This window comes from Martes martes, assembly GCF_963455335.1.
Source record: "Martes martes genome assembly, chromosome: 9".
Lineage (NCBI taxonomy): Eukaryota > Metazoa > Chordata > Mammalia > Carnivora > Mustelidae > Martes > Martes martes.
The window spans coordinates 118,838,963-118,861,759 of record NC_137896.1 but is presented as its reverse complement, the minus strand read 5'-3'; the positions used below and the strand labels follow the sequence as shown (position 1 = coordinate 118,861,759).

General features: G+C 48.1%; 3 protein-coding genes across 16 annotated transcripts in view; 2 read left to right on the top strand and 1 right to left on the bottom strand.

The window, feature by feature from the left end:
* Positions 1 to 2,481: 2,481 nt before the first annotated feature.
* Positions 2,482 to 19,498, bottom strand: LOC308349022 (glucokinase regulatory protein-like). 11 transcript variants are annotated; one of them, XM_080813560.1, is made up of 8 exons: positions 19,440 to 19,488; positions 16,529 to 16,683; positions 16,253 to 16,361; positions 15,812 to 15,885; positions 15,374 to 15,440; positions 13,868 to 13,962; positions 8,206 to 8,356; positions 2,482 to 3,101 (listed from the first exon to the last, which is right to left on the bottom strand). In XM_080813560.1, the coding sequence occupies exons 3-8, from the start codon at positions 16,268 to 16,270 to the stop codon at positions 2,979 to 2,981; spliced, it is 528 nt and encodes a 175-aa protein (XP_080669686.1). In that variant the 5' UTR covers positions 16,271 to 16,361; positions 16,529 to 16,683; positions 19,440 to 19,488; the 3' UTR covers positions 2,482 to 2,978. The 11 variants fall into 11 exon arrangements, 6 of the variants coding, with proteins under 6 accessions (XP_080669686.1, XP_080669685.1, XP_080669688.1 ...); XM_080813559.1 differs by lacking the exon at positions 19,440 to 19,488 and adding an exon at positions 16,993 to 18,355; XM_080813562.1 differs by lacking the exon at positions 8,206 to 8,356 and having other exon boundaries at positions 19,440 to 19,498.
* Positions 3,065 to 9,444, top strand: CENPA (centromere protein A). 3 transcript variants are annotated; one of them, XM_080813568.1, is made up of 5 exons: positions 3,147 to 3,398; positions 6,715 to 6,824; positions 7,333 to 7,410; positions 7,706 to 7,857; positions 8,217 to 9,444. In XM_080813568.1, the coding sequence occupies exons 1-4, from the start codon at positions 3,305 to 3,307 to the stop codon at positions 7,838 to 7,840; spliced, it is 417 nt and encodes a 138-aa protein (XP_080669694.1). In that variant the 5' UTR covers positions 3,147 to 3,304; the 3' UTR covers positions 7,841 to 7,857; positions 8,217 to 9,444. The 3 variants fall into 3 exon arrangements, with proteins under 3 accessions (XP_080669693.1, XP_080669694.1, XP_080669692.1); XM_080813567.1 differs by lacking the exon at positions 8,217 to 9,444 and having other exon boundaries at positions 3,065 to 3,398; positions 7,706 to 8,099; XM_080813566.1 differs by lacking the exon at positions 8,217 to 9,444 and having other exon boundaries at positions 3,150 to 3,398; positions 7,512 to 8,099.
* The window catches only part of LOC308349023 (intraflagellar transport protein 172 homolog), a 7,147-nt gene continuing 2,907 nt past the window's right edge, over positions 18,558 to 22,797 (top strand). For both annotated transcript variants that reach the window (XR_013967421.1, XM_080813565.1), the window contains exons 1-2: positions 18,558 to 19,077; positions 22,469 to 22,612. Coding sequence is in view for 1 of the 2 variants with exons in the window: in XM_080813565.1 (XP_080669691.1) it covers positions 22,493 to 22,612 (120 nt within the window). In the remaining variant the exon portion in view is untranslated. The remainder of the gene's footprint in view (positions 19,078 to 22,468; positions 22,613 to 22,797) is intronic.

The window sequence follows — 22,797 nt, the reverse complement described above, 5'->3', positions numbered from 1 at the left end:
AGAGGCCCAGCACGGAGCATCAGTTCTCCGAGGGGAAGAAATGTCTTATTAAAATACACCATCATGGAAAAAAAAATACACCGTCATTGAGGAGAATGTCAAATTCCCATCTATTTTAAGACAAAACAAGATGCCTCAAGAACACTTCATGCCCACAGTAGGTGCCCTCCCAGGCCCCGGAGATGTGTTCCCTCTCTCCGACCACTCAGGGCTGACTTCTCCTCTGGAGGGTGAGTTCAAGAGGCCTTGCTGGTCATGTGGGCGGGAGGGTAAGGACCACCCCTCTCTTGCTGAGGCTGAAGGGTTGTGGGGAATGTTTTTCAGTGGAGTAAGGGGGTTCGGAATGGTGGACGTTTGGTTGGAGGTTCCGAACCCCAAAATCAGGACTGATAACAGTCTTCTGTAAACACCAGTTGGAAGACAGTGCAATTTAAACCATGTGCGTCATAGACTGGTCAGTCCCTGCCCCTTGCAAAAAGGTCTTGGGGGGGTAAGGGGGGGTAGGGCAGGGGCTGTCTGCAGGACCACCGTCCAGAACCTGGGGTAGCCCTCGGGCTCCTCCACCAGGAATCTGCCCACAAGGCAGAGAGATTTAGCAGCAGACCAAGTGGTCCCAGTTGCCTTTACTTCGTCCAAAGGTCTCTGCTTAAAAAACAGCACTCAGGTCAGAGCTCTGACCCCCGCTGAGGACAGTAGGAGGAGTGGAGCAAAGGGCCACCTGGTGTAGAGGAAAGAAGCAGAAGTCAGCTTCGACTTTGGGTGACCTTGGACAAGTCATGTTACCTCTCAAGGCGTTAGCAACCTATAAAAAGAAGAGGTTCCCCGCATTACTGAATACGTATACCTCCCTGACCCACTTACAGATTAACCTCATGCTTTCACATTTGCCTTAGTTAAAAGCCCCTTTGGCCTTTTGTTGACTACATCCTTTCAAAACTTAAGGTCAGCAAGGAATTTCCCCTAGATATAGAGTTTATAAATCACCCATCTTTACTAGGAACGCTTATCAAAAAACCTTCAGTAGAGGACTACTCTCCCAGAATTCAGCCAAGTGTACTGAAAACGGATGTGCTCCGAGGACTATGGATCCAGGAAAGAAAAACAGGAGACAAATGTGTAAAGAAAGAATTCCAGCACAGTGTGATGTGCATAAGGGGCCTTTGTATGAGATACAAAGGAGGCCGTACAGGAGCGATCAGCTAACTCAGCCTAGAATGCCCAGAGAGCTCCACTCAAGAGCTGGGTGTTAAAGAACGGGCAAGAGTCTCCCTGGCCGGAGGCTTGTGGAAAGCTCAGAAACATGTAAGTGATGTATTCAAGAACCGCAGATAAGTAGACAGGTATGCCTGGAAATAAGCATGCAATGCTAAAAGTGGCCAGAGACAAGGTTAAAGAGGTGGGCAGGCGCCCACATGGTGCTGTACCTTTTAGATTTTGCGGTGGCATGAGTTGACAACTCTGTAGACCTAGAGTACCCTGGGGGAGTTTTAGGCAAGGAGTGATAGGATCCAAATTGCTGTTTGGAAAGATCACTAAAGGCAGAGACCAGTAAAACAACATTTAATTGATTACAGTCTGAACTAGAGAAATGGTGAATAAATACAAGAGCCATTCAAGGAGTGGGCTTATATTTTAGAGCCCCTGGCTGTCAGATCTTCCATTGCGTAAGCCTCCACCAAAGAATGGATCTCCTGGACCAGACTGCTCACCCCATCCTCCATCACGGTGGACACACGGAGTGTCCCCAAGTATAGTTGCTTCCCTTTTTTCTCCCTTCCTTTGCCCTTTTCCCCCACTCTTCTTAAAAATCACAAAATACACACAACAAAACACCATTTTGATTATCAGTGGCATTGAATTCTCCTTGCTATGCAGTGGTAACCACTATCCATCCCCAGAACTTTATCTTCCCAAACTGAGAGTCTGTACCCATTCAACACTAATTCTCTGTCCCTCCTTCCCTTGAGCCCCTGACAACCACCATCCTACTTTCTATCTATGAATTTGACCACTGTAATGTACCTAATGTAAGTGGAATCATACAGTAGTTCTCCTCTTGTGTCTGTTGTATTGTGCTTACCCCAATGCCTTCAAGGTTTATTCACGTTGTAACGTGTCAGAATTTACTTTCTTTTTAAGGCTGAATAGTATCTCATTGTATGTATGCACTACATTTTGTTTATATATTCATCTGTTTGGACATTTTGGGCTATTGTGAGTAACATCGATGTGAGCATTAGTGTACAAATACCAGCTCAAGTCCCTGCCTTTAATTCCTTTGAGTGTATACCCAGGAGTGGAATTGCTGGGTCGTATGGTAATTCTACATTTAATTTTTTTGGTTAATCAACATACTATTTTCCACTCTGGCTGCACCAGGGAATAAGGGTTGCGTGAAATCACTGATTTTGTAATGACGTTTTCCCTGATTATGATACACGTTAACTGGAAAACATTTAGAAAATACAAGGAAACAAAGTGTAGAAAATAAAATCTTTATTCTAACTACCGAGATGTACAGTTGGCCGGAATGCGTGATATCTCCAACATGAAGGGAAGGAGTCATTTCCCCTAGTGCGGGAGTGTGAGCCAAGACATCGTCAGATCCTGGCTGTCCCGCCACCCCAGTCATCAGTAACGTTCACGCAGTGAAACTGGCTTCTGAGCCATATTCGTGGGGTGTTCCTGGGGAGGCCACGGGGGCGACATGGGCTTGTCCCTTTCTCTTCTAGGTCTGTCTCCTCATCTTTAAAAACCACTTCAGGGTGATAGGACAAACACAAAATGTTTGAACAAAGTTATTTCTCTTCAGGTACGCATTCTACAAACGCAGCAACTACATCTCCAGAATAAAGCTTTCTTTCCCAGCTACAGAGAACCCGAAGACGAGGGTCGGATTCGTCAGAACTAAGCACCCGCACAAGCAGAGCAGAAGTTCCCGCCTTCTTTCATTTCTCCAGGTTCCCATTGGCTGATTCCTACCGTCGATCCGTTACGTCCTCACTCGGCGCGCGCCGCTCGCCTTCCGGCCTGTGCTCCCATTGGCCCTCCCTGCTGTCGCTCTGCGCTAGAGGCGTTCCAGAGCCAGCCACTGGGAGTCGCTGAATTCGGGTTTTAAAAAACGCCGCCAGTGAGTTGGCAGTGCGGGCCCTTGGAACCGAGGCCCCGCGGGGGGCTGCCGAACACTCACCCGGTCGGGGCACGCAGCCAGGACGTTCCCGGGCTTCTTCCCGGACGCCAGCCTCTGTCCCCCGACCCCGAAGGCAGAGAAGGAGCCGCCGGGCCGCCACCCTCCGCGCCCGCCATGGGCCCGCGCCGCCGGAGCCGCAAGCCCGAAGTCCCGAGGAGGCGCACCGCGAGCCCGGCCGCCGGCCCCCCTCGTCGGCCCCCCTCCTTAGGTAACCGGCCGCGGCCCCTTGCCCTCGAGCCGGCCTCCCTGCAGCCTGGCTGTGAGGTGGTCACAGCCGGATCCGCGTGCCCATTGCACAGACCGGAAAACCGAGCTCGCGTGCGGAGCTAGGGTCCGAATCTCCCGACTTCCGGCTGGCGCTCCCCTGCGTCCGGGCAAAGCCCTGCTGCGGGTCGTACCTACTCGGGCCTGGCCCCGAGTTCCAGGCCCCACAAGGGACTGGGGAAAGCGAGCAGGAGGAGAAAGGATGGCCCAAGAGGCCTGGCTCCTAATACTCATTCTTGCTACTGCTCGCATTTACTGAGCACTTGCCACTAACCAGGCATTGTGTTCGACTCCTTCCGTGAATTAGCTCAACTTTACATTGTGCCCATTTTACAGATGAGAAAACTGATGCGCCGACAGGCTGGGTAACTTGAACAAGGTCACACAGCTTGCTCCAGCAGACAGGATTTTTAAGTGTTTGTGCTTTTTTAGGTTGCAAAATTATTGGCCGCTTTTTGTGACAATTTCAAACAATTCTGCTTTTAGAAGGTGCGCTTCCAGGTGTCCTTATGGGGGGGGGGGGAGCAATGTATAATGGCATTGTTGGGCCTTCAGTAGAGTGCTCTCACCTTGTTGCCTTCCTGAGGTTTGGGACCACGAAAGACAGGTCTGTGGTCCTCAGTTTCTGCACTGTGGTCTGGTGGGTGGGAGACCCACGGGGCAAGAACTGTTCCTTGTGGCAACAAAACTGTTTTACTTGTCTCCTGCTACATGGTTAAGAGCAGGGTGAAAAAAAATGTATTATGGGTTATTTTCTTTTCTGAACCTTAATAACCTTTGCAACCAGCCAACTTACTGAATTCTCTTGCTAATTCTATTGTTCAGTTGCTTCCATCGAAATGGTTAAGTAGGTTATTGTTTGCAAATAAGGACTTTTTTTTTTAAGATTTTATTTATTTATTTGACAGGCAGAGATCACAAGTAGGCAGAGGCAGGCAGAGAGAGAGGAGGAAGCAGGCTCCCTGCTGAGCAGAGCCCGATGCGGGGCTCGATCCCAGGACCCCGGGGATCATGACCTGAGCCGAAGGCAGAGGCTTTAACCCACTGAGCCACCCAGGAGCCCCAGGACTTTTTAAAAAATATTTTATTTATTTGACACAGAGAGAGAGAGAGAGCGCGCGCGCGCGCGCGCGCGCGCGCGCGCAAAGGAGGGGGAGGGGCAGAGGGAGAGGGAGAAGCAGACTCCCTGCTGAGCACAGAGCCCAACATGGGGCTTGATCCTGCGCCGAAGTCCAACTTTTAACAGACTGAGCCACCAGGCGCCCTAATAAATAAATCTTTAAAAAATAAATAAATAAAATGTAAGTGGACCACCTCTCTGTCTTCCTTAAAACTCTCCCATAGCTTCCTGTTACTTTAGGATTAAATCCCAACTCTGTATCCTGACACTGCAAAACCCAGCGATTAAATATTTAACCCCCATTCTTTCCTATGATCTCTCCCCAGAGTTGGTTACTTTTCACAACCCCTGGTTCCAGGGCCCAGATGTCAGGTCTTCTCTTACACCTCTGAGGTTATTACCCATATTTCTCTCAAAATCTCTTTTTTTCTTGCTAACTCAGATTCCTCCAGTATTGGTTATTTTGTCGAGTCTGTTTCCTTCCTTACACGGTGTTGCCCTTCTCACATTGATTGGTAAGATTGGTTGTGTTCATTCATTTTCTGCGACGGCTGCATCTGTCTATTAAAGGTTGCCTCCAAGGGAGTGTGGATTGCCAAACACTAATGGGGGGCGGCAGACACCAGTAGCCTGACTCCTGAGTGTGAGGCCCCCCTGTTTCTCGGGTCCCCTTTCCCCACTTGCTCGTGCAGCTCTCCTAACACTTTGTAATTAGGTCAACTATTAAATCCCTCCCAGGGATTTACTACTTGGTGTGGCTTCTCTTTCCTCGGCTGGACCTTAAGTAACATTTCTGGAGGAGCTAATTTTCTCCTTCAAAATGTTAGTTTGGGGGATTCCAGCGTGGCTCAGACAGTTGGGCATCTGCCACAGGCTCAGGTCATGATCTCAAGGTTGGGCTACCTGCTCAGTGGGGAGCCTGCTTCTTCCTCTCCCCCTGCCTGCCGCTCCCCCAGCTTGTGCTCTCCCTCTGTCTCTCTCTCTCTGTCAAATAAATAAAGAAAAAAACTTATTTTTAAAAAAATGTTAGTTTTCATGGAGGTTTTTCTTTTTATTCTTTGTTCAGCTTATAAGTGGTTTAGTGTTTTTTTGTTGGTCCTTGATTTTATTTATCTAACAATCATACTGTTTTTTTGTTTTTCTCTTTTTCATCATTTTATTATCTTGAATATTTGGTTATCTTCTTTTGGTTTATTTTAGTACTTCTCTTCCTAACACTTGAGGTGAAGAATACTGAGCTCAGCTGCCTTTTCAAGCTTTTGTTTTTTTAATGGAGAATCGATCTTGAACCTGCATATTTTCCTCTAGTACTATTTAGCTGTATCTCATAATTTTTGAGATGTAGACTTTTGATTCACTTCTAAATAGTCTAATGTCAATTAAGTTTCTTCTTCAACACAATAGTCCGAAGTTTTGTTTTTGTTTTTTTGTGGGTTGTTTTTGTTTTTATTTTTTATTTTTGTGTTTTTAATTTCAAATCAGAATTTCACTTTTTTGACCTCTACTTTTGGGAATATTTTTAAGATTTTTTTTTCTTTTTTGTTGTTGGAACTGGTCTTTGAGCCAAAAGCTCTGGCTCCATAGCCCAGTGGCCCAACATAGGCACTGAGTTATGCCACGTCCAAGGTCCCTCCTTGGCCACAAATAAGCTCTGGCCAATTGTCTTCACTTATTTGGGTCTCAGGATAACGGAGACAGGGAATTGTGCTAGAGAACCTCTCAGATTCCTTCCAGCTCAAAAATAAAATAAAATAAAATAACTGAGTTTCTAATCTAGATGGGAAAAGGTAAAGAGGCCCGAAGTACTGCAGGGCTCAGAGGAGGAAGGTGACCTATCAGTTTGGAAGTGACTGGGAATCAGGAAAGGCTTCGTGGAAGAGTTGGCATTTAAGATAATACCCTCAAAGGATCATTACTGAGGATGGATCCTCAGAGGACCGCTCATTCATTTAGCAAATATTTATGTAGTCTCTATCCACTGTTCTCCAGTTGCTGAAGATAATCATAGTAAATGATAGACAGAAATCCCTGCTTCCGTGGAGCGAATGATAGACTGGCCATCTGACAGTTGGCCTGTGTCAGCCACGCTGAGAGGCTCAGCTACTGACACTCCACTTGCCGACCCAACTCTTCTCCTCAGGCGCTTCCTCCCGTCAGCGTGGTCCCCGGAGATCCCGGATTTTGAAAGAAATCCGAACACTTCAGAAGAGCACAGGCCTGCTGATAAGGAAGAGCCCCTTTGGCCGCCTGGTGAGCTCTGCCAACCCCCGTGCTGCCTCCTTTCTTTAACTCTCCCCGGTAGCGGGGACCCTGTCATCTCTTGCCTGAATGGCTAAGGGAACCTCTTCTCTAACCTGGCAGAGAACTCTTCATCTTTGGAAAACATGAGCACGCCAAGGGTGCCTTCCGGTTCTTTATGGAATTAAGTTCTAACCCCCACCACCTCTGAAACTGTGCTCTTTGGTTATAGAAATGGGGACTCCTTCATCCATCCACGCTTGACCCCTCTTCCTACCCTGGGAGATTCCCTCCTCCTCTCCCCACCACCAGCAGGAGACATCCCAATTCCACAGCTCCTAGGAGTTGACACCGGCTGCTAGTTAGGTCCTAAGATTAAGGGCCACAAAGGTATCACAGAAGAGAAGATTCACAGAAACTCATGGAGAGAATCTTCCCCTTGAATCTCTCTTTTACTGTCTACTCCTCCCCATTCCCCTTCTCCCTTGCTCCCCATCCCCCCCCCCCCCCCGCTTCACAGGCAAGAGAGATATGCGTTAAATTCACTCGAGGGGTGGACTTCTCTTGGCAAGCCCAGGCCCTGTTGGCCCTACAAGAGGTAAGAAGTGGGTTCAGTTTGGTGGGGACAGGAGAAAGGCATTCTGGAATTCCACGGGGCTGACTGAGATGTGCCACACGCTGACTCTTGCCTCCTTAAAGATACCATCAAGGAACACCCGGGGTTTGGAGGCCAGATCTTTCTGTGGTGATAGCAGAATTCCCAGGCACGGCCCACCCTCGTTCTGTGGACAGCCTTTCAGACAGCACTGGGAGCCCTCAGAGACCAAGGGCGGTGGGGCTCCGAGAACGAAGCAGCCCACGCCCCGTCGCACCCCGTTTCTCTCTGCCCCCAGGCCGCAGAAGCGTTTCTAGTTCATCTCTTTGAGGACGCCTATCTCCTGTCCTTACACGCCGGCCGGGTCACTCTCTTCCCGAAGGACGTGCAGCTGGCCAGAAGGATCCGAGGCATTCAGGAAGGGCTTGGCTGAGCCCCTGCCCCATCTCTGTAAGCCTTGCTTGCCCACTGCAGAGAGAGCGGCCTCTGGGGAAGAAGCCCCCTCCCAGCCTCTCATCATGGGGATGGGAATTTCTCTGGAGGAACTGCCATCCGTGGTCCCTTGCTGTCTCACCTTCCCTTTGTTTCTAGGAAAGGTTTGACTTGGTTTTAGCTTGAATGCTTGGGATTCTATGGCTCCTGCCCTTTTGTACAATGTTAAATAAAAATATTTATCTATTTAATGTCCAGGCAACACGGGTCTGTTAGAATTCAGCCTCTGTTTTACAAGGACCAGGTGATTCATTTCGATTAAGAGAAGTTTGGCTGTTGAAAATGCCTTGGTAGTAAATGTGATACCTGACTTTCAGGGATGACACCAGGGCCTCTGTCCGGAGCCAGGAACAGATCCGCGGAGGGCAAGGAGGTGTCTACTTGCTGTCCCTGAGCAGAGCGCATGTCGCTTTTGTAACTGGTTCTTTTAAGAAGGACAAGACTGCATGGCTTTCCTCTGGAACAGAGGTAATAGATGAGAAAATCAACAGCATTCCAAAGGACTGAGAATTCTTTTTAGACAATGAGACTCCAAGTTCGCTTCAATTTGCAAATGATTCACATGACTGCTGAATGATTTTGAAGACCTCAGACTTTCTAGGCTATGGAAAAAAAGATATTTACCTATTATTTTAGGACTTCCTGTACCATTTACATTTCTTGCCATATGTATATTTACTTTTCTTTAAAACATAAGGGGAAAATATAAAAGGTGACCACTTGAGTCAGTTGCATGAAGAGCCCAGCACGTCCACGCATGAACCTGTCCCTCGTTTAACCTCACCCGGAGCGGGGCAGCAAGGGAGGTGTGGGCCGCGCCTGCCGACAACTGGGGAGCTTTTTAAAAACTCAACTACGGTTAAAATAGAAAGTCTTAAGTCCTGTCGTTCTGATTCCTTTCAGTAAATTCCTGTCAAACTCATTCAGAAATTCTAAATTCCGACTTGTAGAATTTATTTTATACTTCTTTGTAAATCATAGATGACATATCATGATTTATACTTTAGAATTTTTCATCTCGGGATTTTAAAGTGCCTTCTCAAAGTTTTTACAGGTGTCTTTATCACTTCTTTGTGGAAAGATAATAAAATTAATTCTTTAATGAAAAAACTGTAAAGCAAAGTTACAGTTACCGCATATGGAGATGATACGTTTTTTGTGAGTTACTGTTCAGTTCTCCATTTGTACATGCGGGACAAGCAGCCTCCATTTAAACAAGAGAATGTAGGGATGTGTTTCGGGCTCCAGTAGAGTGTGAGCGGATGAAAACCTTACACTTCTGTCGCAACCGAAAGCAGTTAAAGAGATTTCCAGAGAAATGGAAAGGGCCACCGGAAGACTTTTAGACTTTGCGTGTGATGGAAATGATTAGCGAGGGTGGACCTCTGACAGCGATGTGTGGGGCGACCAAGTTCGGAGAAGAACTGAAGGGAAGGACCAAGTTCTGTTGTTGGATAAATTTTAACCCTTTGGAAAAACCTTTTCCTGTTCAACATCAAGTCCTATTTATACAGACATTCGAATAAAGTGTATCTACTGGGAATATAAAGTTCTTATCAGGTATTATTTATTAGATTATAGTCTGCCTTCGGGCGCCTGGGTGGCTGATTTGTTAAGCGTCTGCCTCCATTTCAGCTCAGGTCATGATCCCAGAGTCCTGGGATCAAGCCCTGCATCCGGCTCCCTGCTCCGTGGGAAGCCTGCTTCTCCCTCTCCCACTCCCGTTTGTGTTCCCTCTCTCGCTATGTCTCTCTCTCTCTCAAACAAATAAGTAAAATCTTTAAAAAAAAGAAAAAAAGAAGCCACTTGAATAAGTTTATATGATAGTGACATGAAGAATTAGGACCTAAATCCAGGTCTTCTGGTCTGTGATGAAGGCATTCCCTACTTGGCCACCATCATCTCCTTGGGGGATTAAGATAGTGTAAATGAAAGCACACTGAATACTAAAACACTGTGCAAACACACGGTACTGTGAGTGAAAGACCACCTGTCCTTGGCCCTCATCTCTTGCCCTTATATAACCTTCTATTACTGCACTTTGCATCTAACTGTAACAAGAGTCCAGAAAACGAATCGAGGGGATTAGTGACTGGGTCCTTGCCAGGCTAGGGAACAAGCTACCACTACCTCTGCCTCCTTATTCTGGCCTTCTAGAAGGAGCAGGTCACACACACCCCTTGCAGAGGGTATAGTGAAAATACTTAACAAGTGATTGACAAGGACATGAAGACTGAATAGGAACATTTGCAAGGATGTGGATGGAGCTGGAGACTATGAGGATAAGTGAACTAAGTCAGTCTGAGAAAGATGAACACCATAGGATTTCACTCGTGTGTGGAATTTAAGAAACAAAACAAACAAAGGGGAAAAAGAGAGAGAGAGAAACCAGGAAACAGACTGTTAGCTACAGAGAACAATGGTTACCAGAGGGGAGGTAGGTGGGGGCAGGGGTGGGGGTGGGAGGGTTAAGCAGGTGATGGGGATTAAGGAGTGCCCTTGTGATGAGCACCAGGGGTTGTATGGAAGTGTTGAATCATGATACTATACACCTGAAACTAACATTACACTGTATGTTAACTAACAGGAATTTAGATAAAAAGTGGAAAAAAAAAAAAGAAAGAAAGAAAAAGATATTGTGGCTCATTTGGGGGGAAAAAAAAAAGAGTGCTGCAGAACTCTGACCAATCAGAATAAAGCTAACTAGTATGCAGTACACAGACTGCCCTGTGGGAAAGAGATCAGTCAAATCTGGGTTATATCATTTATGTCACTGACCATCAAATAACCATTTGTACCATGAACTATCATTAACACAAAAATATTTTAAAGTGCACATAATCTGAATCCAGACACATTCATTTTAAAGTCCATGTAGAAAAAAGGCAGCAACTGTACCTAGAAAAATCCTTAAAAAGAAGAATGAGAGAAGCATTAACCTTTCAAATATTAAGCCCACAATAAGCCTCTATATTTAAACTGAATGGCATCATCACATCAATAGACAGACTGGTAGAACAGAACAGAAAGTCCAGAAATAAACCAGTGCACATGGGAACTAAGTATCTGATAGAGGTTGCATTTCAAATCACTCAGGAAGGGGCGCCTGGGTGGCTCAGTGGGTTAAGCCTCTGCCTTCGGCTCAGGTCATGATCTCAGGGTCCTGGGATCGAGTCCCACATCGGGCTCTCTGCTCAGTAGGGAGCCTGCTTCCTCCTCTTTCTCTCTCTCTGCCTCTCTGCCTGCTTCTAATCTCTCTCTGTCAAATAAATAAACAAAATCTTTAAAAAAAAAATCACTCAGGAAAAGATGAATTTTAAAAATGTATTGAGATGGGGCATTTGAGGGGCTCAGTTGGTTAACGTCTGCCTTCAGCTCAGGTCGTGATCTCGGGGTCCAGGGATGGAGCTCCCCATAGGGCTCCCTGCTCAATGGGGAGCCTGCTTCTGCCCCTCCCCCAGCTCCGTCTCTCTCGCTCGCTCTCTCTCTCTCTCAAATAAATTATATATATATGGAGAGAGGCAATCAGATACTCACATAGAAAAAAATTAAATTGGGTTCATACATTAACCCATAGACAAGAATAAACTAATGAATTGCAGGTCTAAGTGTTTAAAAAAAAAAAAAGAAGGAAAGGAAAAAAGAAACCATTTTTACTAGAAGAAACATGTACTAGAAGAAAACACGGGTGGAGTCCTTTTACAACCTGGGGGTAGCAGAGAGCTTTTTGTGCCTCACGGTCCAGATTCAACAAAAAATGGATTAATAAGTTCTACCCCAGTAGAATTAAAACAAAGACATTTGCGTGGTTAAAACCCAAATGAAATATTTACAATGCATATCAGAAAGAACGAACGAATGCCCCTGATTTATAAAGTACTAAAAATCAGGGGCTCAGTCAGTTAAGCCTCTGCCTTCGGCTCAGGTCATGATCAAGGTAAGCATCGAGGTCACGGCTTAGCGGGGAGCCTGCTTCTCTCTCTCTCCCTCTGCATGTTGCTCCCCCTGCTTGTGCTCTCTCACTCTCTGTCTCTCAAATAAATATATCTTTAAATAGAAATAAAGTACTAAAAATCAAGGGGGCATACAGACCCCAGTACCATTAGAAAATGAGTATATTTCATGTATTTACATGAACACACAGTTCACAAAGAAAAAGATTTACTAAAGACCTTTAAGCATGTGAAAAGATGCTTAACCAAACACAATGTGCTAAGGGGACAAGAGAACATCAGGCTTGTTACCTGCTTAGGAGCAACCATGGAATCTCAAAGAACGGGGATCTTCTGTAGTTGACCTCTACTGGTCAACTCTGCTAGGGGATACCTGGCCAATGACCCACTGTGGCAGGAGCTCAGAGAGTTATCTCTGTATAAGGCCTCCCTAACCTCCCCTCATCATCCCATCCCTCCAAAATGTCTACCCCTTCTTTAACTACTTTTGTATTTTTTCATTTGTATTTCCTCGAGGGCAAGCAAATTTCACATATTGCATGCCCATTTTGTAAAAGGGTTCCTGTCATTTGTCCTCAATCTACTTCGGAAAGTCCCTAGAGACCTAAGCAGAGCCCGGAGCCAGGGTTCGTTGTGCGGTTTAACACTGAGATCCTCAAACTTGGCTAGTCATCAACATCACCTGGGGAGTTGGGGTTGGTAGTTTTTTTTGTTCTTTGTTTTTTTTAAAACTACCCATTTCTGGATACCACGCCCACCCTGAGAGTCAGTTTCAGGAGTTCTGGAGTGGAGCCCAAAAATCTGTATTTTTAAAATGCTTCCCAGACGACTCTGAAGATCGGCCAAGTTTGGGAGCCACTGATGTAAGGAACAACTGGGAGATCTCCACGCCCACATTGTTTGACATCCGTCATTTCACTTAGTCACAGGACCTGAAATTAGCATCCACTGCAGCACAGACATTTTGGGTGAAGGAGAGTCCTCCATCAAAAGGAGCAGGGTTAAAAGTATCTCAGACTCATTTATATCTTCACATGAATTACGCTACAAGCCTGGAATCTGGGAGTTGAGAAAAGGACCTCAGAAAGCACCCGGCTGCCCCTCCCCCCAGGACCACCACTGCATGTGCAGAGCTGCTCTTGAGGAATCGACAAGCTTTCCCTGGAACATTCCAGCGACAGGAAGCCTTCAGCTTCATCGAGAGGCCCACTCCAATGGTTAAGTCAGCAGAGCTCCCCGCACCTGGCTGGGCACCAGCATCTCCAGGGATGGTCTCAAAAAATAAGGTATTTCAGGGACTCAACCCAAAGCAACAACATCAGAGCTCTCGCACAAGGGCCTATGAATCTACTCTCTTCTTGCTTTAACACTCCTGAGGCTGAACATCCAGGGAACCACACCTGAGCACTATCGGTTTCACATGCTGACCTCTGGGATCAAAGCGGCCATCTACATAGAGAATAAGCTGGAGGTGATTGGGTGGCACAGAGTTCTCAGGAAAGGGGGACAAGGTGGGGGTTTGAGTAGCCAGAGGGGGACGCAAGGAGAGCCTAGGATGACAAAGGAGAATGGTTGCTACAATAAGGGAGCTGGGCAAAGGGGAATCAGAGGCCACTCAGCACCCACGGCTCCTTTGAAAAGATGCTTAATCTTTGGGGTATGCATCTTCCCGACCCTATTCTATCTTCTGGCCCTTTTTTTCCTTGTCTCGTCACTCCCTGTTTTGAATGTCTGCTTTCTGGTATTTTATGTGCCCTTTGCAAGCTGCCTTCAATCCTTTCTGAAACAAGAGACTACATCAACCAGTGGACCAAAAAAACAAAACAAAAACCCACCGAGAACAAAAACCTCGTAAGCTCAGAGACAGGATTTACTCTAATGTTCTGAGATGCGGTGAATAAGACCATAGCCACCATGCCCTCCTCCTTGTGGCTGTACTGTAGATTTTGATGGGTTTCCTCTCAGCCTCCCCCAGGGGCCTGGCCAGTCACTGCCTTTCATTACAGTGGACTCACCTGGCCATGTTCACGGGGTTGAAACCAACCAGGACTGGCAAGAAGGTGGCTGGGATGTCCATGCAGTAGTCCATCTGGCCTGCCACAAAGGGAGCCTGACGGTAGGGGGAGAAAAAGGGCATGATAAGAGGGGAGGGTTTACTCCAGTGTTTCCTGAGGCCCAGGAGCATCAGAATCCCCCTGAGTGCTTGTTAGAAATGCACAGTCCCAGGCCCAGGTAAGATCTACTGGATCTGCCTTGGGATGGGACAGCCCCAGGCCTGTTTTGTTAACAAGTTCCCCCAAGGAAATCCTCTGCATGGTAAAGTTGAAAAACTACTGAACTAAATTGTATGCTCCTTAAGGTCGGTGTCCTGCCCTCCTTGTGGGCCTCCTTCCGCATCTAGCATTGCTGGACCTGTTTCTGCTTAGTGAATTGTTAGAATCACTATACTGCAGTGGTGAGAGAAAATTGGAGTCACCAAATCCAGTGCTTGGAATCTTGTTAAAATGCAGATTCAGACTCAGTAGGTCTTCGTGGGAGGCGAGATTCTGCATTACTAGCAAATCCTAGGAGATATTGATGTTGCTAAGCAAGGACCATGCTTAAGTAGCAAAGGGCTGGTCCAAGGGTCAGCTTCTTCTGTAAAGAGCAAGAGAGTAAATATTTTAGGCTCCAGGGCCCCTATGAACTTTGTGCAATACTCAACCCTATCGTTGTAGCATGAAGTGGTCACAGATCTTATGTAAACACAAATGTCTGTGACTCAATAAAACTTTGTTTTTTTATTTTTTTATTTTTTTAAAGATTTTCTTTATTTATTTGACAGACAGAGATCACAAATAGGCAGAGAGGCAGGCAGAGAGAGAGGAGGAAGCAGGCTCCCTGCCGAGCAGAGAGCCAGATGCGGGGCTCGATCCCAGGACCCTGAGATCATGACCCGAGCCGAAGACAGAGGCTTTAACCCACTGAGTCACCCAGGCGCCCTTCAATAAAACTTTATTTACAAAAACAGGCAGTGGCATGATTGGCCAGTGTGGTTTGCTGACCCTGGGACTAGTCCATCTACCTTGGTTGTTGAATGGACTGATACACAGGTATTCTGGAATAGGATCCTTTCCCTGTCATTCCACATTCATGCAGCCGGGTCTCAATTAGTGAAAGTAAAATCAAAATTCCTTGTGCGAACCCTTTCTGTTTCCTAGTACCCACTTCGTCAATCTATTTTCCATGCTATTCTACCCCCACCCCCTTCCTCCCTGTGGAATGGATCCCCCCAGGCTGTCTTCAGAGAGTCCCACCGAAATGCCAATGACAATCACCCTCTTCTTCCCAGCGGCCACCTAGGAGAGGAGGGTGGGTGAGACAGTGCCACCGGGAGGATTCTAGGATATAAACCTATTGCATGGAGATGTCAGGGTCAGGACTGGCGAAGAGAACGGGCTTTGGCTGAATGGGGACTTTTGTGTCCTCGTGAGAAGGAACAGACAGAGATGTCTGGTTGACTATGAGGGGAAAACACAGACCTTCTTCAGTTCTTCAATCCCGTGTAGGGCACTATCTTCTGTCCCCTCCCTAGATGCCAACACAGACCTAAGAGGACAGACTCAAAGTCAGTGGCACTGGTTTGAAAGCAGAAGATTACGGTATACTAGGGAAGAAAAGGGAATGCTTTAAGAGAAGGGAATGATGGGAAAGATATCATTGACTGAACACTGAAAGATATCATTGACTGAACTATTTGCTAAACACCATGATAGACGCTTTCTAGGGCTAAAAAACTCCAATTCCTACAAGGGCCAGTCAGGTGACATGAATATGTGAAGTGGGCCAAGGATAAGGCAATAAAAAATGATGGGGAGAAAAGCAAACTGGGCACAATCTCCACCTGAAAGCCTTAAAATTCTATTTCTAGAAAACACTATCCAGGCCAAAGAAAATGTTCATGGGCCAACTTGGCTTACCTATCACCGCCTGCAATGAGGTAGGTGTAAAGAGGTTTCTGTCCTGAACCTTTCATCAGCTGGTTGAAGGAGACCTGTCGGGGGGAAGGACATGAGGTAGTGATGCAAGTGAAGGGAGTGGTTACCTTGGATTTTGACAACTAGTATGAGGATTCCCTCAGGCCAGCGCTTAAGCCAGTCCTGCTTGGAATTTGGCACTTTGAAAGCTACTTGCAGATGACGGCTTTGGGGTGCATGGGATGTAGAGACACGTGCAATAGACAGAGTGGGGCCCAGGTGGGTTCCGAAGATACGGGGGTTCCATGGTGAGATCTAACTTTGAGAAGAGAGGGAGCCAGGCCTCAAGAGGGCCACCTAGGAGCTTAGCTATGATGAGCTTTATGGTCCTGAGGGTTACCCCGAGAAGGCAGAGGAAGGAAGATCGGGGATCAGGGTACTCACTGACATGAGAAACGCCATCCTGCCAGAGCTGCTCCCTCCACTCAGCACCACCAGCCACTTTGCCAGCCACTTGGACCATGGTGGTCAGAACTGATTCACTATACAGTCTCTGTAGGGAACAGGTGGGAATCAGACGCCAAGAAAAGGACAGTGCATTTGGGGGAGGGGGAGGAATGAATGGTGTGGTGGAGGGGCTCTCAGGTCTCAAACACTAAAGACCATTGGCATGGAGTTGGCATCTTTATTTTCAGTGTCCAGGGGAAGGGTCTGGGTTACCTGGTCTGTGGGCATGAATTGACCTCCTCCTGGAAGATCTCAGCATCACCTTGTCCCAGCAATCGAACCATTTGCTCGGCATCTGCTTTGTCGAGGTCCTGGGTCAGTGGGTTTGACTTCTCTGTGATTGGCAGGGCTGCCTCATACCCAGACAACTAGAGGGAAGGGGGCACAAGGATACAGACAGGAAGCCCAGGCCTCACTCATGCCTCTTGATTTGGAGGTGGGAGTGGCAGCGGGCACAAGGTTTGGGGACACCAACACACACACACACACACACACACACACACACACCATCCAAGGATTTAGCCTGAACTTGGTACTCCGGGCCCAATGGGGAAGGTCAGGAAAATGATGGGAAGGAGGAGAGGGAAAACAGAAACCCAGGGTGGAGGGAAGTCCAGATGAGAAATGATTCTAGGAATCAGTGCAGAAGACCAACATGGAGAAGGGGGGGGTCTCACCTCCTACTTGCCAGGCTCTGGGGTATCAATCACGTGTTGAAACCGTTTTGTGCCCGGCATGGTCGCACGCTGTGGACACCCTGTGGTGCCTGTGTCTTCAGCCTCACAAACCCTTCTGTCACGCTAAGTCTGCTTCCAGCTGGTGGGGCCTTATGTGAGCCACAGTGATGATTAACCCAGGTACCCTGGCCTCTCTGAGCACCACCCCCTCTGAGTATCTCTCCCCGCACCCTTTCCTCATCAGTGGGCCCCCAGCCCTCTGGGCACCCCAGGGAAGCTCCAGGGGTCCCTCTTTGCATGCATGCAGACTGCCCAGCCTCTGCTTTGCCCCCATGAAGGGGGAAAGGTTCATTACTCTTAACCTTTGGACACAATGACCTCTTCTCTGGAGGGCCTGGAGCTCAGAAGTGCAGGGTAATACCCAGGCCCAGGACAAGGAGAATCCCTGAGCAGAGTGCTCCGGGACCAGGATGCAACAGGAGGCCAGAGATCAGGGTCCTCAGGCACAGCAGAGGTCACAGGACCTGAGCCATGGCTTGATCACGTGTCCAGAACACACAGTCCTCCGGGCCCCTCTTGCTCCACTTCACTCTTTCATCTCAGAAGGAAGGTAACAGAAGCTTTGGAGCCCCAGGGGGACACACGCTGAACTGAATATTACAGGAAAAAAGTGCCACAGAAATAGAAATGCTGCAATGAGAATTAGAAACCAAAGTATCTGCCCTAAATACAACATGAGCCAACATTTATTTACACTGAACAACGCACTTTTCACATACAGTATCTCACTGGGTACATTCACACTAAGGAGACCATTTGACACCCTCGTTTTGCAGATGGTAAAGCAGAGGCTCAGAGAAGTTAGGTCCATTGCTGAAGATCACACAGTTGACAGAAAGGGGACTCACACCCAGGTTGTTACTCCAGATCTCATGAAATAGTTTAAGGATTTCTGTTTGTTAAACGAATGAAGTAACTAACAGACTGGTGCAAATTAATGCTAATCCCTCGCTCACACAGTGTCATAAGATTTATAGAGACATTCCCCAACATTATCTCACTGGATCCTGCCAACAGCCCTATGAGGTTCTGGACGCTCTGATTTTAGGAAACCTGACACTTAGACGATCAATTTCTCCACACCAGGCAGGAAGAAGAGCTAAAAACCATAGGTTGCGACTCTTTAGACTTCCACCCCTATAAACCCAGCCTGCTGTCTTAACCGCTGTCCTCCTGCTCTTCCCACGCCCAGACACTTAGCTGACGCTCAATAAATATTTGTTTAATAAATGAAAGAATGAATGAGAACGAAGAGAATCAGTATCAGATTCTGAATGGGGAAGAGATTTAAAAGCTGACGCAGTCTACAAGTAGGAGATTTTAGAACAATTATCTCGCCACTCTGTCCCCTCCCGCAGGGGAAGTGGGATTCCTCCTCCCAACGTGGCTAATTCCACCCGGGGAGGGAGGGGCCCTCCCAGGTGCCCGAGACCCTCGCACCTGCGCCTCTCCCTACGCCCCCCCACCCCGCGGGCTCCTCGGACGGAGCCGGGATCAGAGGCAAAGGGACCCGGGAGGCCGCCAATGGGAGGGTCGTGGCAGGAGTCCCGGGAGGACCGGGTCGGAGGACGGGGGGGTGAGGGGGATGAAGGCGGCGAGAACCCCGGCGGGGCGGGGCGGGGCGGGCCGGCACGTCCCGGTCGGGCTGCGGCGGAGCGAGCGCGGCCAGCTCTGCAGAAGGCGGCGGCTAGCTAGCCGGGACGGTCACATCCCGCTGCAGGGGCCGGCGGAGCAGCCGCACTGCCTCCCGCACCGGGACTCCGGACAGCGGCCAGGCCGCGCCGGCACCGCCCCCGGCTCAGGGACAGACTACGCGGCCCGTCCGAGCTCTGGGGAACCCGCAGGCGCGGCCCGCTCCCGCTACGCCGCCACCTGCCCTCTGCCCGCAGCTCGGTCCCGCGCTGCCCGCCGCGCCGGGCCCGCGCCGGGATGGGGCAGGTGCAGCGCCACGCAGCCGGGCGATGGGCCGCCCTCTGGGCACCGAGCAGCCCCCCGAGGCCTGACTGACCGCGAGGACCGGCGGAGGTGGGTGTGGGCCGGGCAGAGCGGCGCACTGGGGACGCCCGGGTGATGCGGGGGCGGGGAAGGCGTGGAGAGAACGGGCGGATCCGGGGCTGCTGTGGGCCGTGGGGAGCCCGGGAGAGCTGCTGCCACCCGTGCGTTCTGCGCAGTCCTGGACACCCCCCCCCCCCAACAACTCCTGCCACCTCCAGGAGCCCCGCCTGAGTATTCAGTTAGCTATCATTATTAGCCTTGCGATACCCCGTGCAAATCATATAGCCTATTTGGGTTCAATCCGGGCCGCTGCAAAACGTATGAAAGCAACCGCCCTGCCTTCCTCCAGCGTGGTAAGGATTAAAAGAAATATTCAGCCACACTTTACTCACAATTCCGGTGCGAGAAATACCGCCATTACGTAGGACCTCGAGTTTCCGGAGGGCTTGTGGGCGTGGCTTGAGCTGGAGTTTGCAAGCAACGACAGGATTGGTTGAAGAGAGGATTCGCGTCCTCTCGGGGTCCCGCCCTAGACCTCACTGCGCCTGCGTACGTTCTGTTTGCTTCACGGCGAGCTACGTGGTGTGTCGCGCTCTAGTCGCCTCTGCGTCAGGGGCAGTCGCTGCGGCTGCGTGGCGGGTTGTCCAGGTAACGACGGGAGTTGTCGCTGACTGGTGGCATCAGAGAGGCAGGTGTTCGTCATGCAGTTGAAGCACCTGAGGACCCTGAGGAGTTGCGTGCCTGTTCCCTCCCTCGCCAGCCTTAACGTTCCCAGAGAAGTGGGGGAACTGACATCTTCACGATGTGGAGCGCCTACTGTATGCGGAATCGCTGCTCGGTCGGTAGTGTGCAGTAGACGAGACGGACCGCTAACGTCGGTAGCTTTCATTCCGTTTCATTTGACATCAGTTGTGCACGAGGCCCCGTGCTGGGCGCCCATGTAAACAGCGAACCTAAGTCTGCGCCCAGATAAACAAGCGCTTTAGGTAAAAGCCCCGAAGACGGAGTGCGGAAGACCTCACGTTCGTTCTGATGATGAAGATCTCAGATTCGGAAAAGGCTGGGCACCGGGAGAGGAGCCATGCTAAAGAAAGGCTGCGTTTTGGAGCTAGGAGACCAGCATTCAAGTCCTAGTGGCAGCTCCACTTGAAATAAATGGTCCAATCCCGCTGACTTGAAGCCCTCGGCACACAGTCTCTGAGCGCCCACCCAACTACTTCGTTTGGAAAATGGGAGGAACAATAACAGCAACCTGAGGGGGTTTGGAGGAAGAGTTAAAGAAAGTCTCGTGCGCAAAAGCCTTAGCGAACTGAAAAGTCCTGTAGAAACTGATAGACGAGAGAGAACATTCAAAATTCAAAGGATAGACTCATACAAAGCTAATGATAGTATCTGCCATAAGTGAATGTTTCATATGTAGCAAGACGGCATAATTTAAGGAGTTAGGACTGTGGTTTGTGGAGTCAGACATACGTGGATTTAAATCTTGGTACCACCCCATTATGAACTGTGTATGTAAATTTGAGCAAATGACTTACCTTTTCTGAACCTCAGTTTCCCCATCTGTAAAATATGCATAATCATATCTGTCTCAGCGTTATGAACTAAAAGGACAATGCATGTTGAGCATTTATCAAAATGCCTAGTCTATGGTAAGATCTTGTTAAAAGTTAGTTTTTATTCTTCTACTCCCTGCCCCCATTTAATCCTCAGGACAGTGCTGTGAGGAATGAGGAAGGCTTTACAGGGAATGTGGTATGAGGAGAATAGAGGGAAATTAGAACAAAAGAGAGAAGTGCTCATTGCTCAGGAAACTGCCCCGGACATTGTAATTTAAAAATTCCTTTACCCTCATGGAATACTTGGAAGTGAAAATCCCCTTCAGTCTTTCAAAATAAGATGTCATGATGCAGGGTAGGGCAAACGACCAGGATTGGCAAAATGATGAAGGAAGATGATGAGCAAGGAAAATGAGGAACCCTCAGCCCTTGGAACCTAATTTAATGAAGCGATGGAGGGGGGTAAAGGTGGTGGTGTGGCTATTTTCTGACTCTGAGGGTTGTGATGGAGGGGAGAAAAAAAAAAAAGGCCTTTTAAACCTGGTACTTTGGAGGTAGGTGGGTTAGGAGTGAAAAGTAACAACGTTTCAAACCAGAGCTCTGGAGCCCAAGTAATTAATCACACAATTGGAGCAGAAGCTAAATGTTTTATTTCAAGGAGGGAAGTCCTTAGTGCAGGACCATTGAGGACCAGGTGGTGGACAGATGTGGAAGAGAATAATCCACTGGGAGATGTTAACTTCAAAATTGGACTTCTGAGCAGTGCAATTTTGAGAGCAGGGGGGGTGGGGGGGGGGATTTAAAAAAAAAAAAAAACTAAGCTGGTGGCATTTTCATCCTAAATCTCAACTCTGATTGTTTTACTCCCCATTCCAGAACTTTCACTGTCTTTTTCCTACCAAATAAGCCCAAACTCCTTGGCCAGATTTCCAAGTTTTTTTTGCAGTGGCCTCACTATTCTTCCTGCCTTACTTTGTTCTATTTGCAAGATCGTTTCAGCTAAATTAAATTACTGTCTCTTAATGAGATTTGCCTTTGCTCCTATCATTCCTTCTACTTCGGATAACTTCCTCCATTTAACTACATTCAATTCTTCAAAGCTTAAAGTTGGTCATTTAAACATAAAACAATTTCAGGCTTCTTCAAACTATCATCGTGCTTTGTACATGCCTCTCTAATGGGATTTTTCCTGTTTTGCACCATGTTATTAGCTTGGGGGCAGGGACCGTATTTTGCTCTTTGTCTTCCTCTCAGCCCCTGGCTACATGCCTTTCTCCATAAGGTATTCAAAAAATATTGAAAGAGGAGTGCCTGGGTGGCTAAGTCATTAAGTGTCTTCAGCTAGGTCATGATCCAGGGTTGTGGGATTGAGCCCCACATAGGGCTCCCTGCTCACTGGGAAGCCTGCTTCTCCCTCTCCCGCTCCCCCTGCTTGTGCTCCCTCTCTCTCTGTCTCTCTGTCAAATAAATAAATAAAACCTTTAAAAAATAATGTTGAATGAAAAAAAATGTATATATTGAATGAATGGCTGAAGACCAGAACCTATTAAAAAAAAGAAAAAGCTTATCAGACCAATTGAATTTATTTCAGTTGAGCTATGAAGGAGCAAGGCCATTGCAGGGGCACATTGGTACACTTGATTTTGCGTGTCACCTCAAAGTGTATTTGCATTATGGGTTTCTAAAGCACCTTGTTCTCCTGGACCAGGGTTTTATACCTTGGAGACCAGGATGCATCTTTTGTTTTAAGGACTGTGGTGTGGAGAATTGACCAAAGTCACAGTAGAGCTAAAGGAACTAGAAATGCTTTTGTCAGTCTAGATGAACAGCTGGGCTTATTTTTGCCCCCTCTGCCTCTGCAGGATGGAGCTGCAAAGGCGACCTGCATGGCTTGGTCCCAGAACAATGCCAAGTTTGCTGTCTGCACAGTAGACCGAGTGGTGTTGCTATACAATGAACATGGGGAGCGGAGAGAGAAATCGTCCACCAAACCAGCTGACGTGAAGGTGAAGAGAGTACTGTGTGTGTCCTTAACCTGTTCATGGGGTCTTCGGAATCTGGAAAACTTCCTAACTGACTTCCCCAGCCATCTGCATAGGAAATGGCCTGCCCCATCTTTTCTCAGGATGAATCCCTCACGCTCAATACAGTCACACAAACACCTTTCCTTCTCTTTTCTCTACCATGTGTA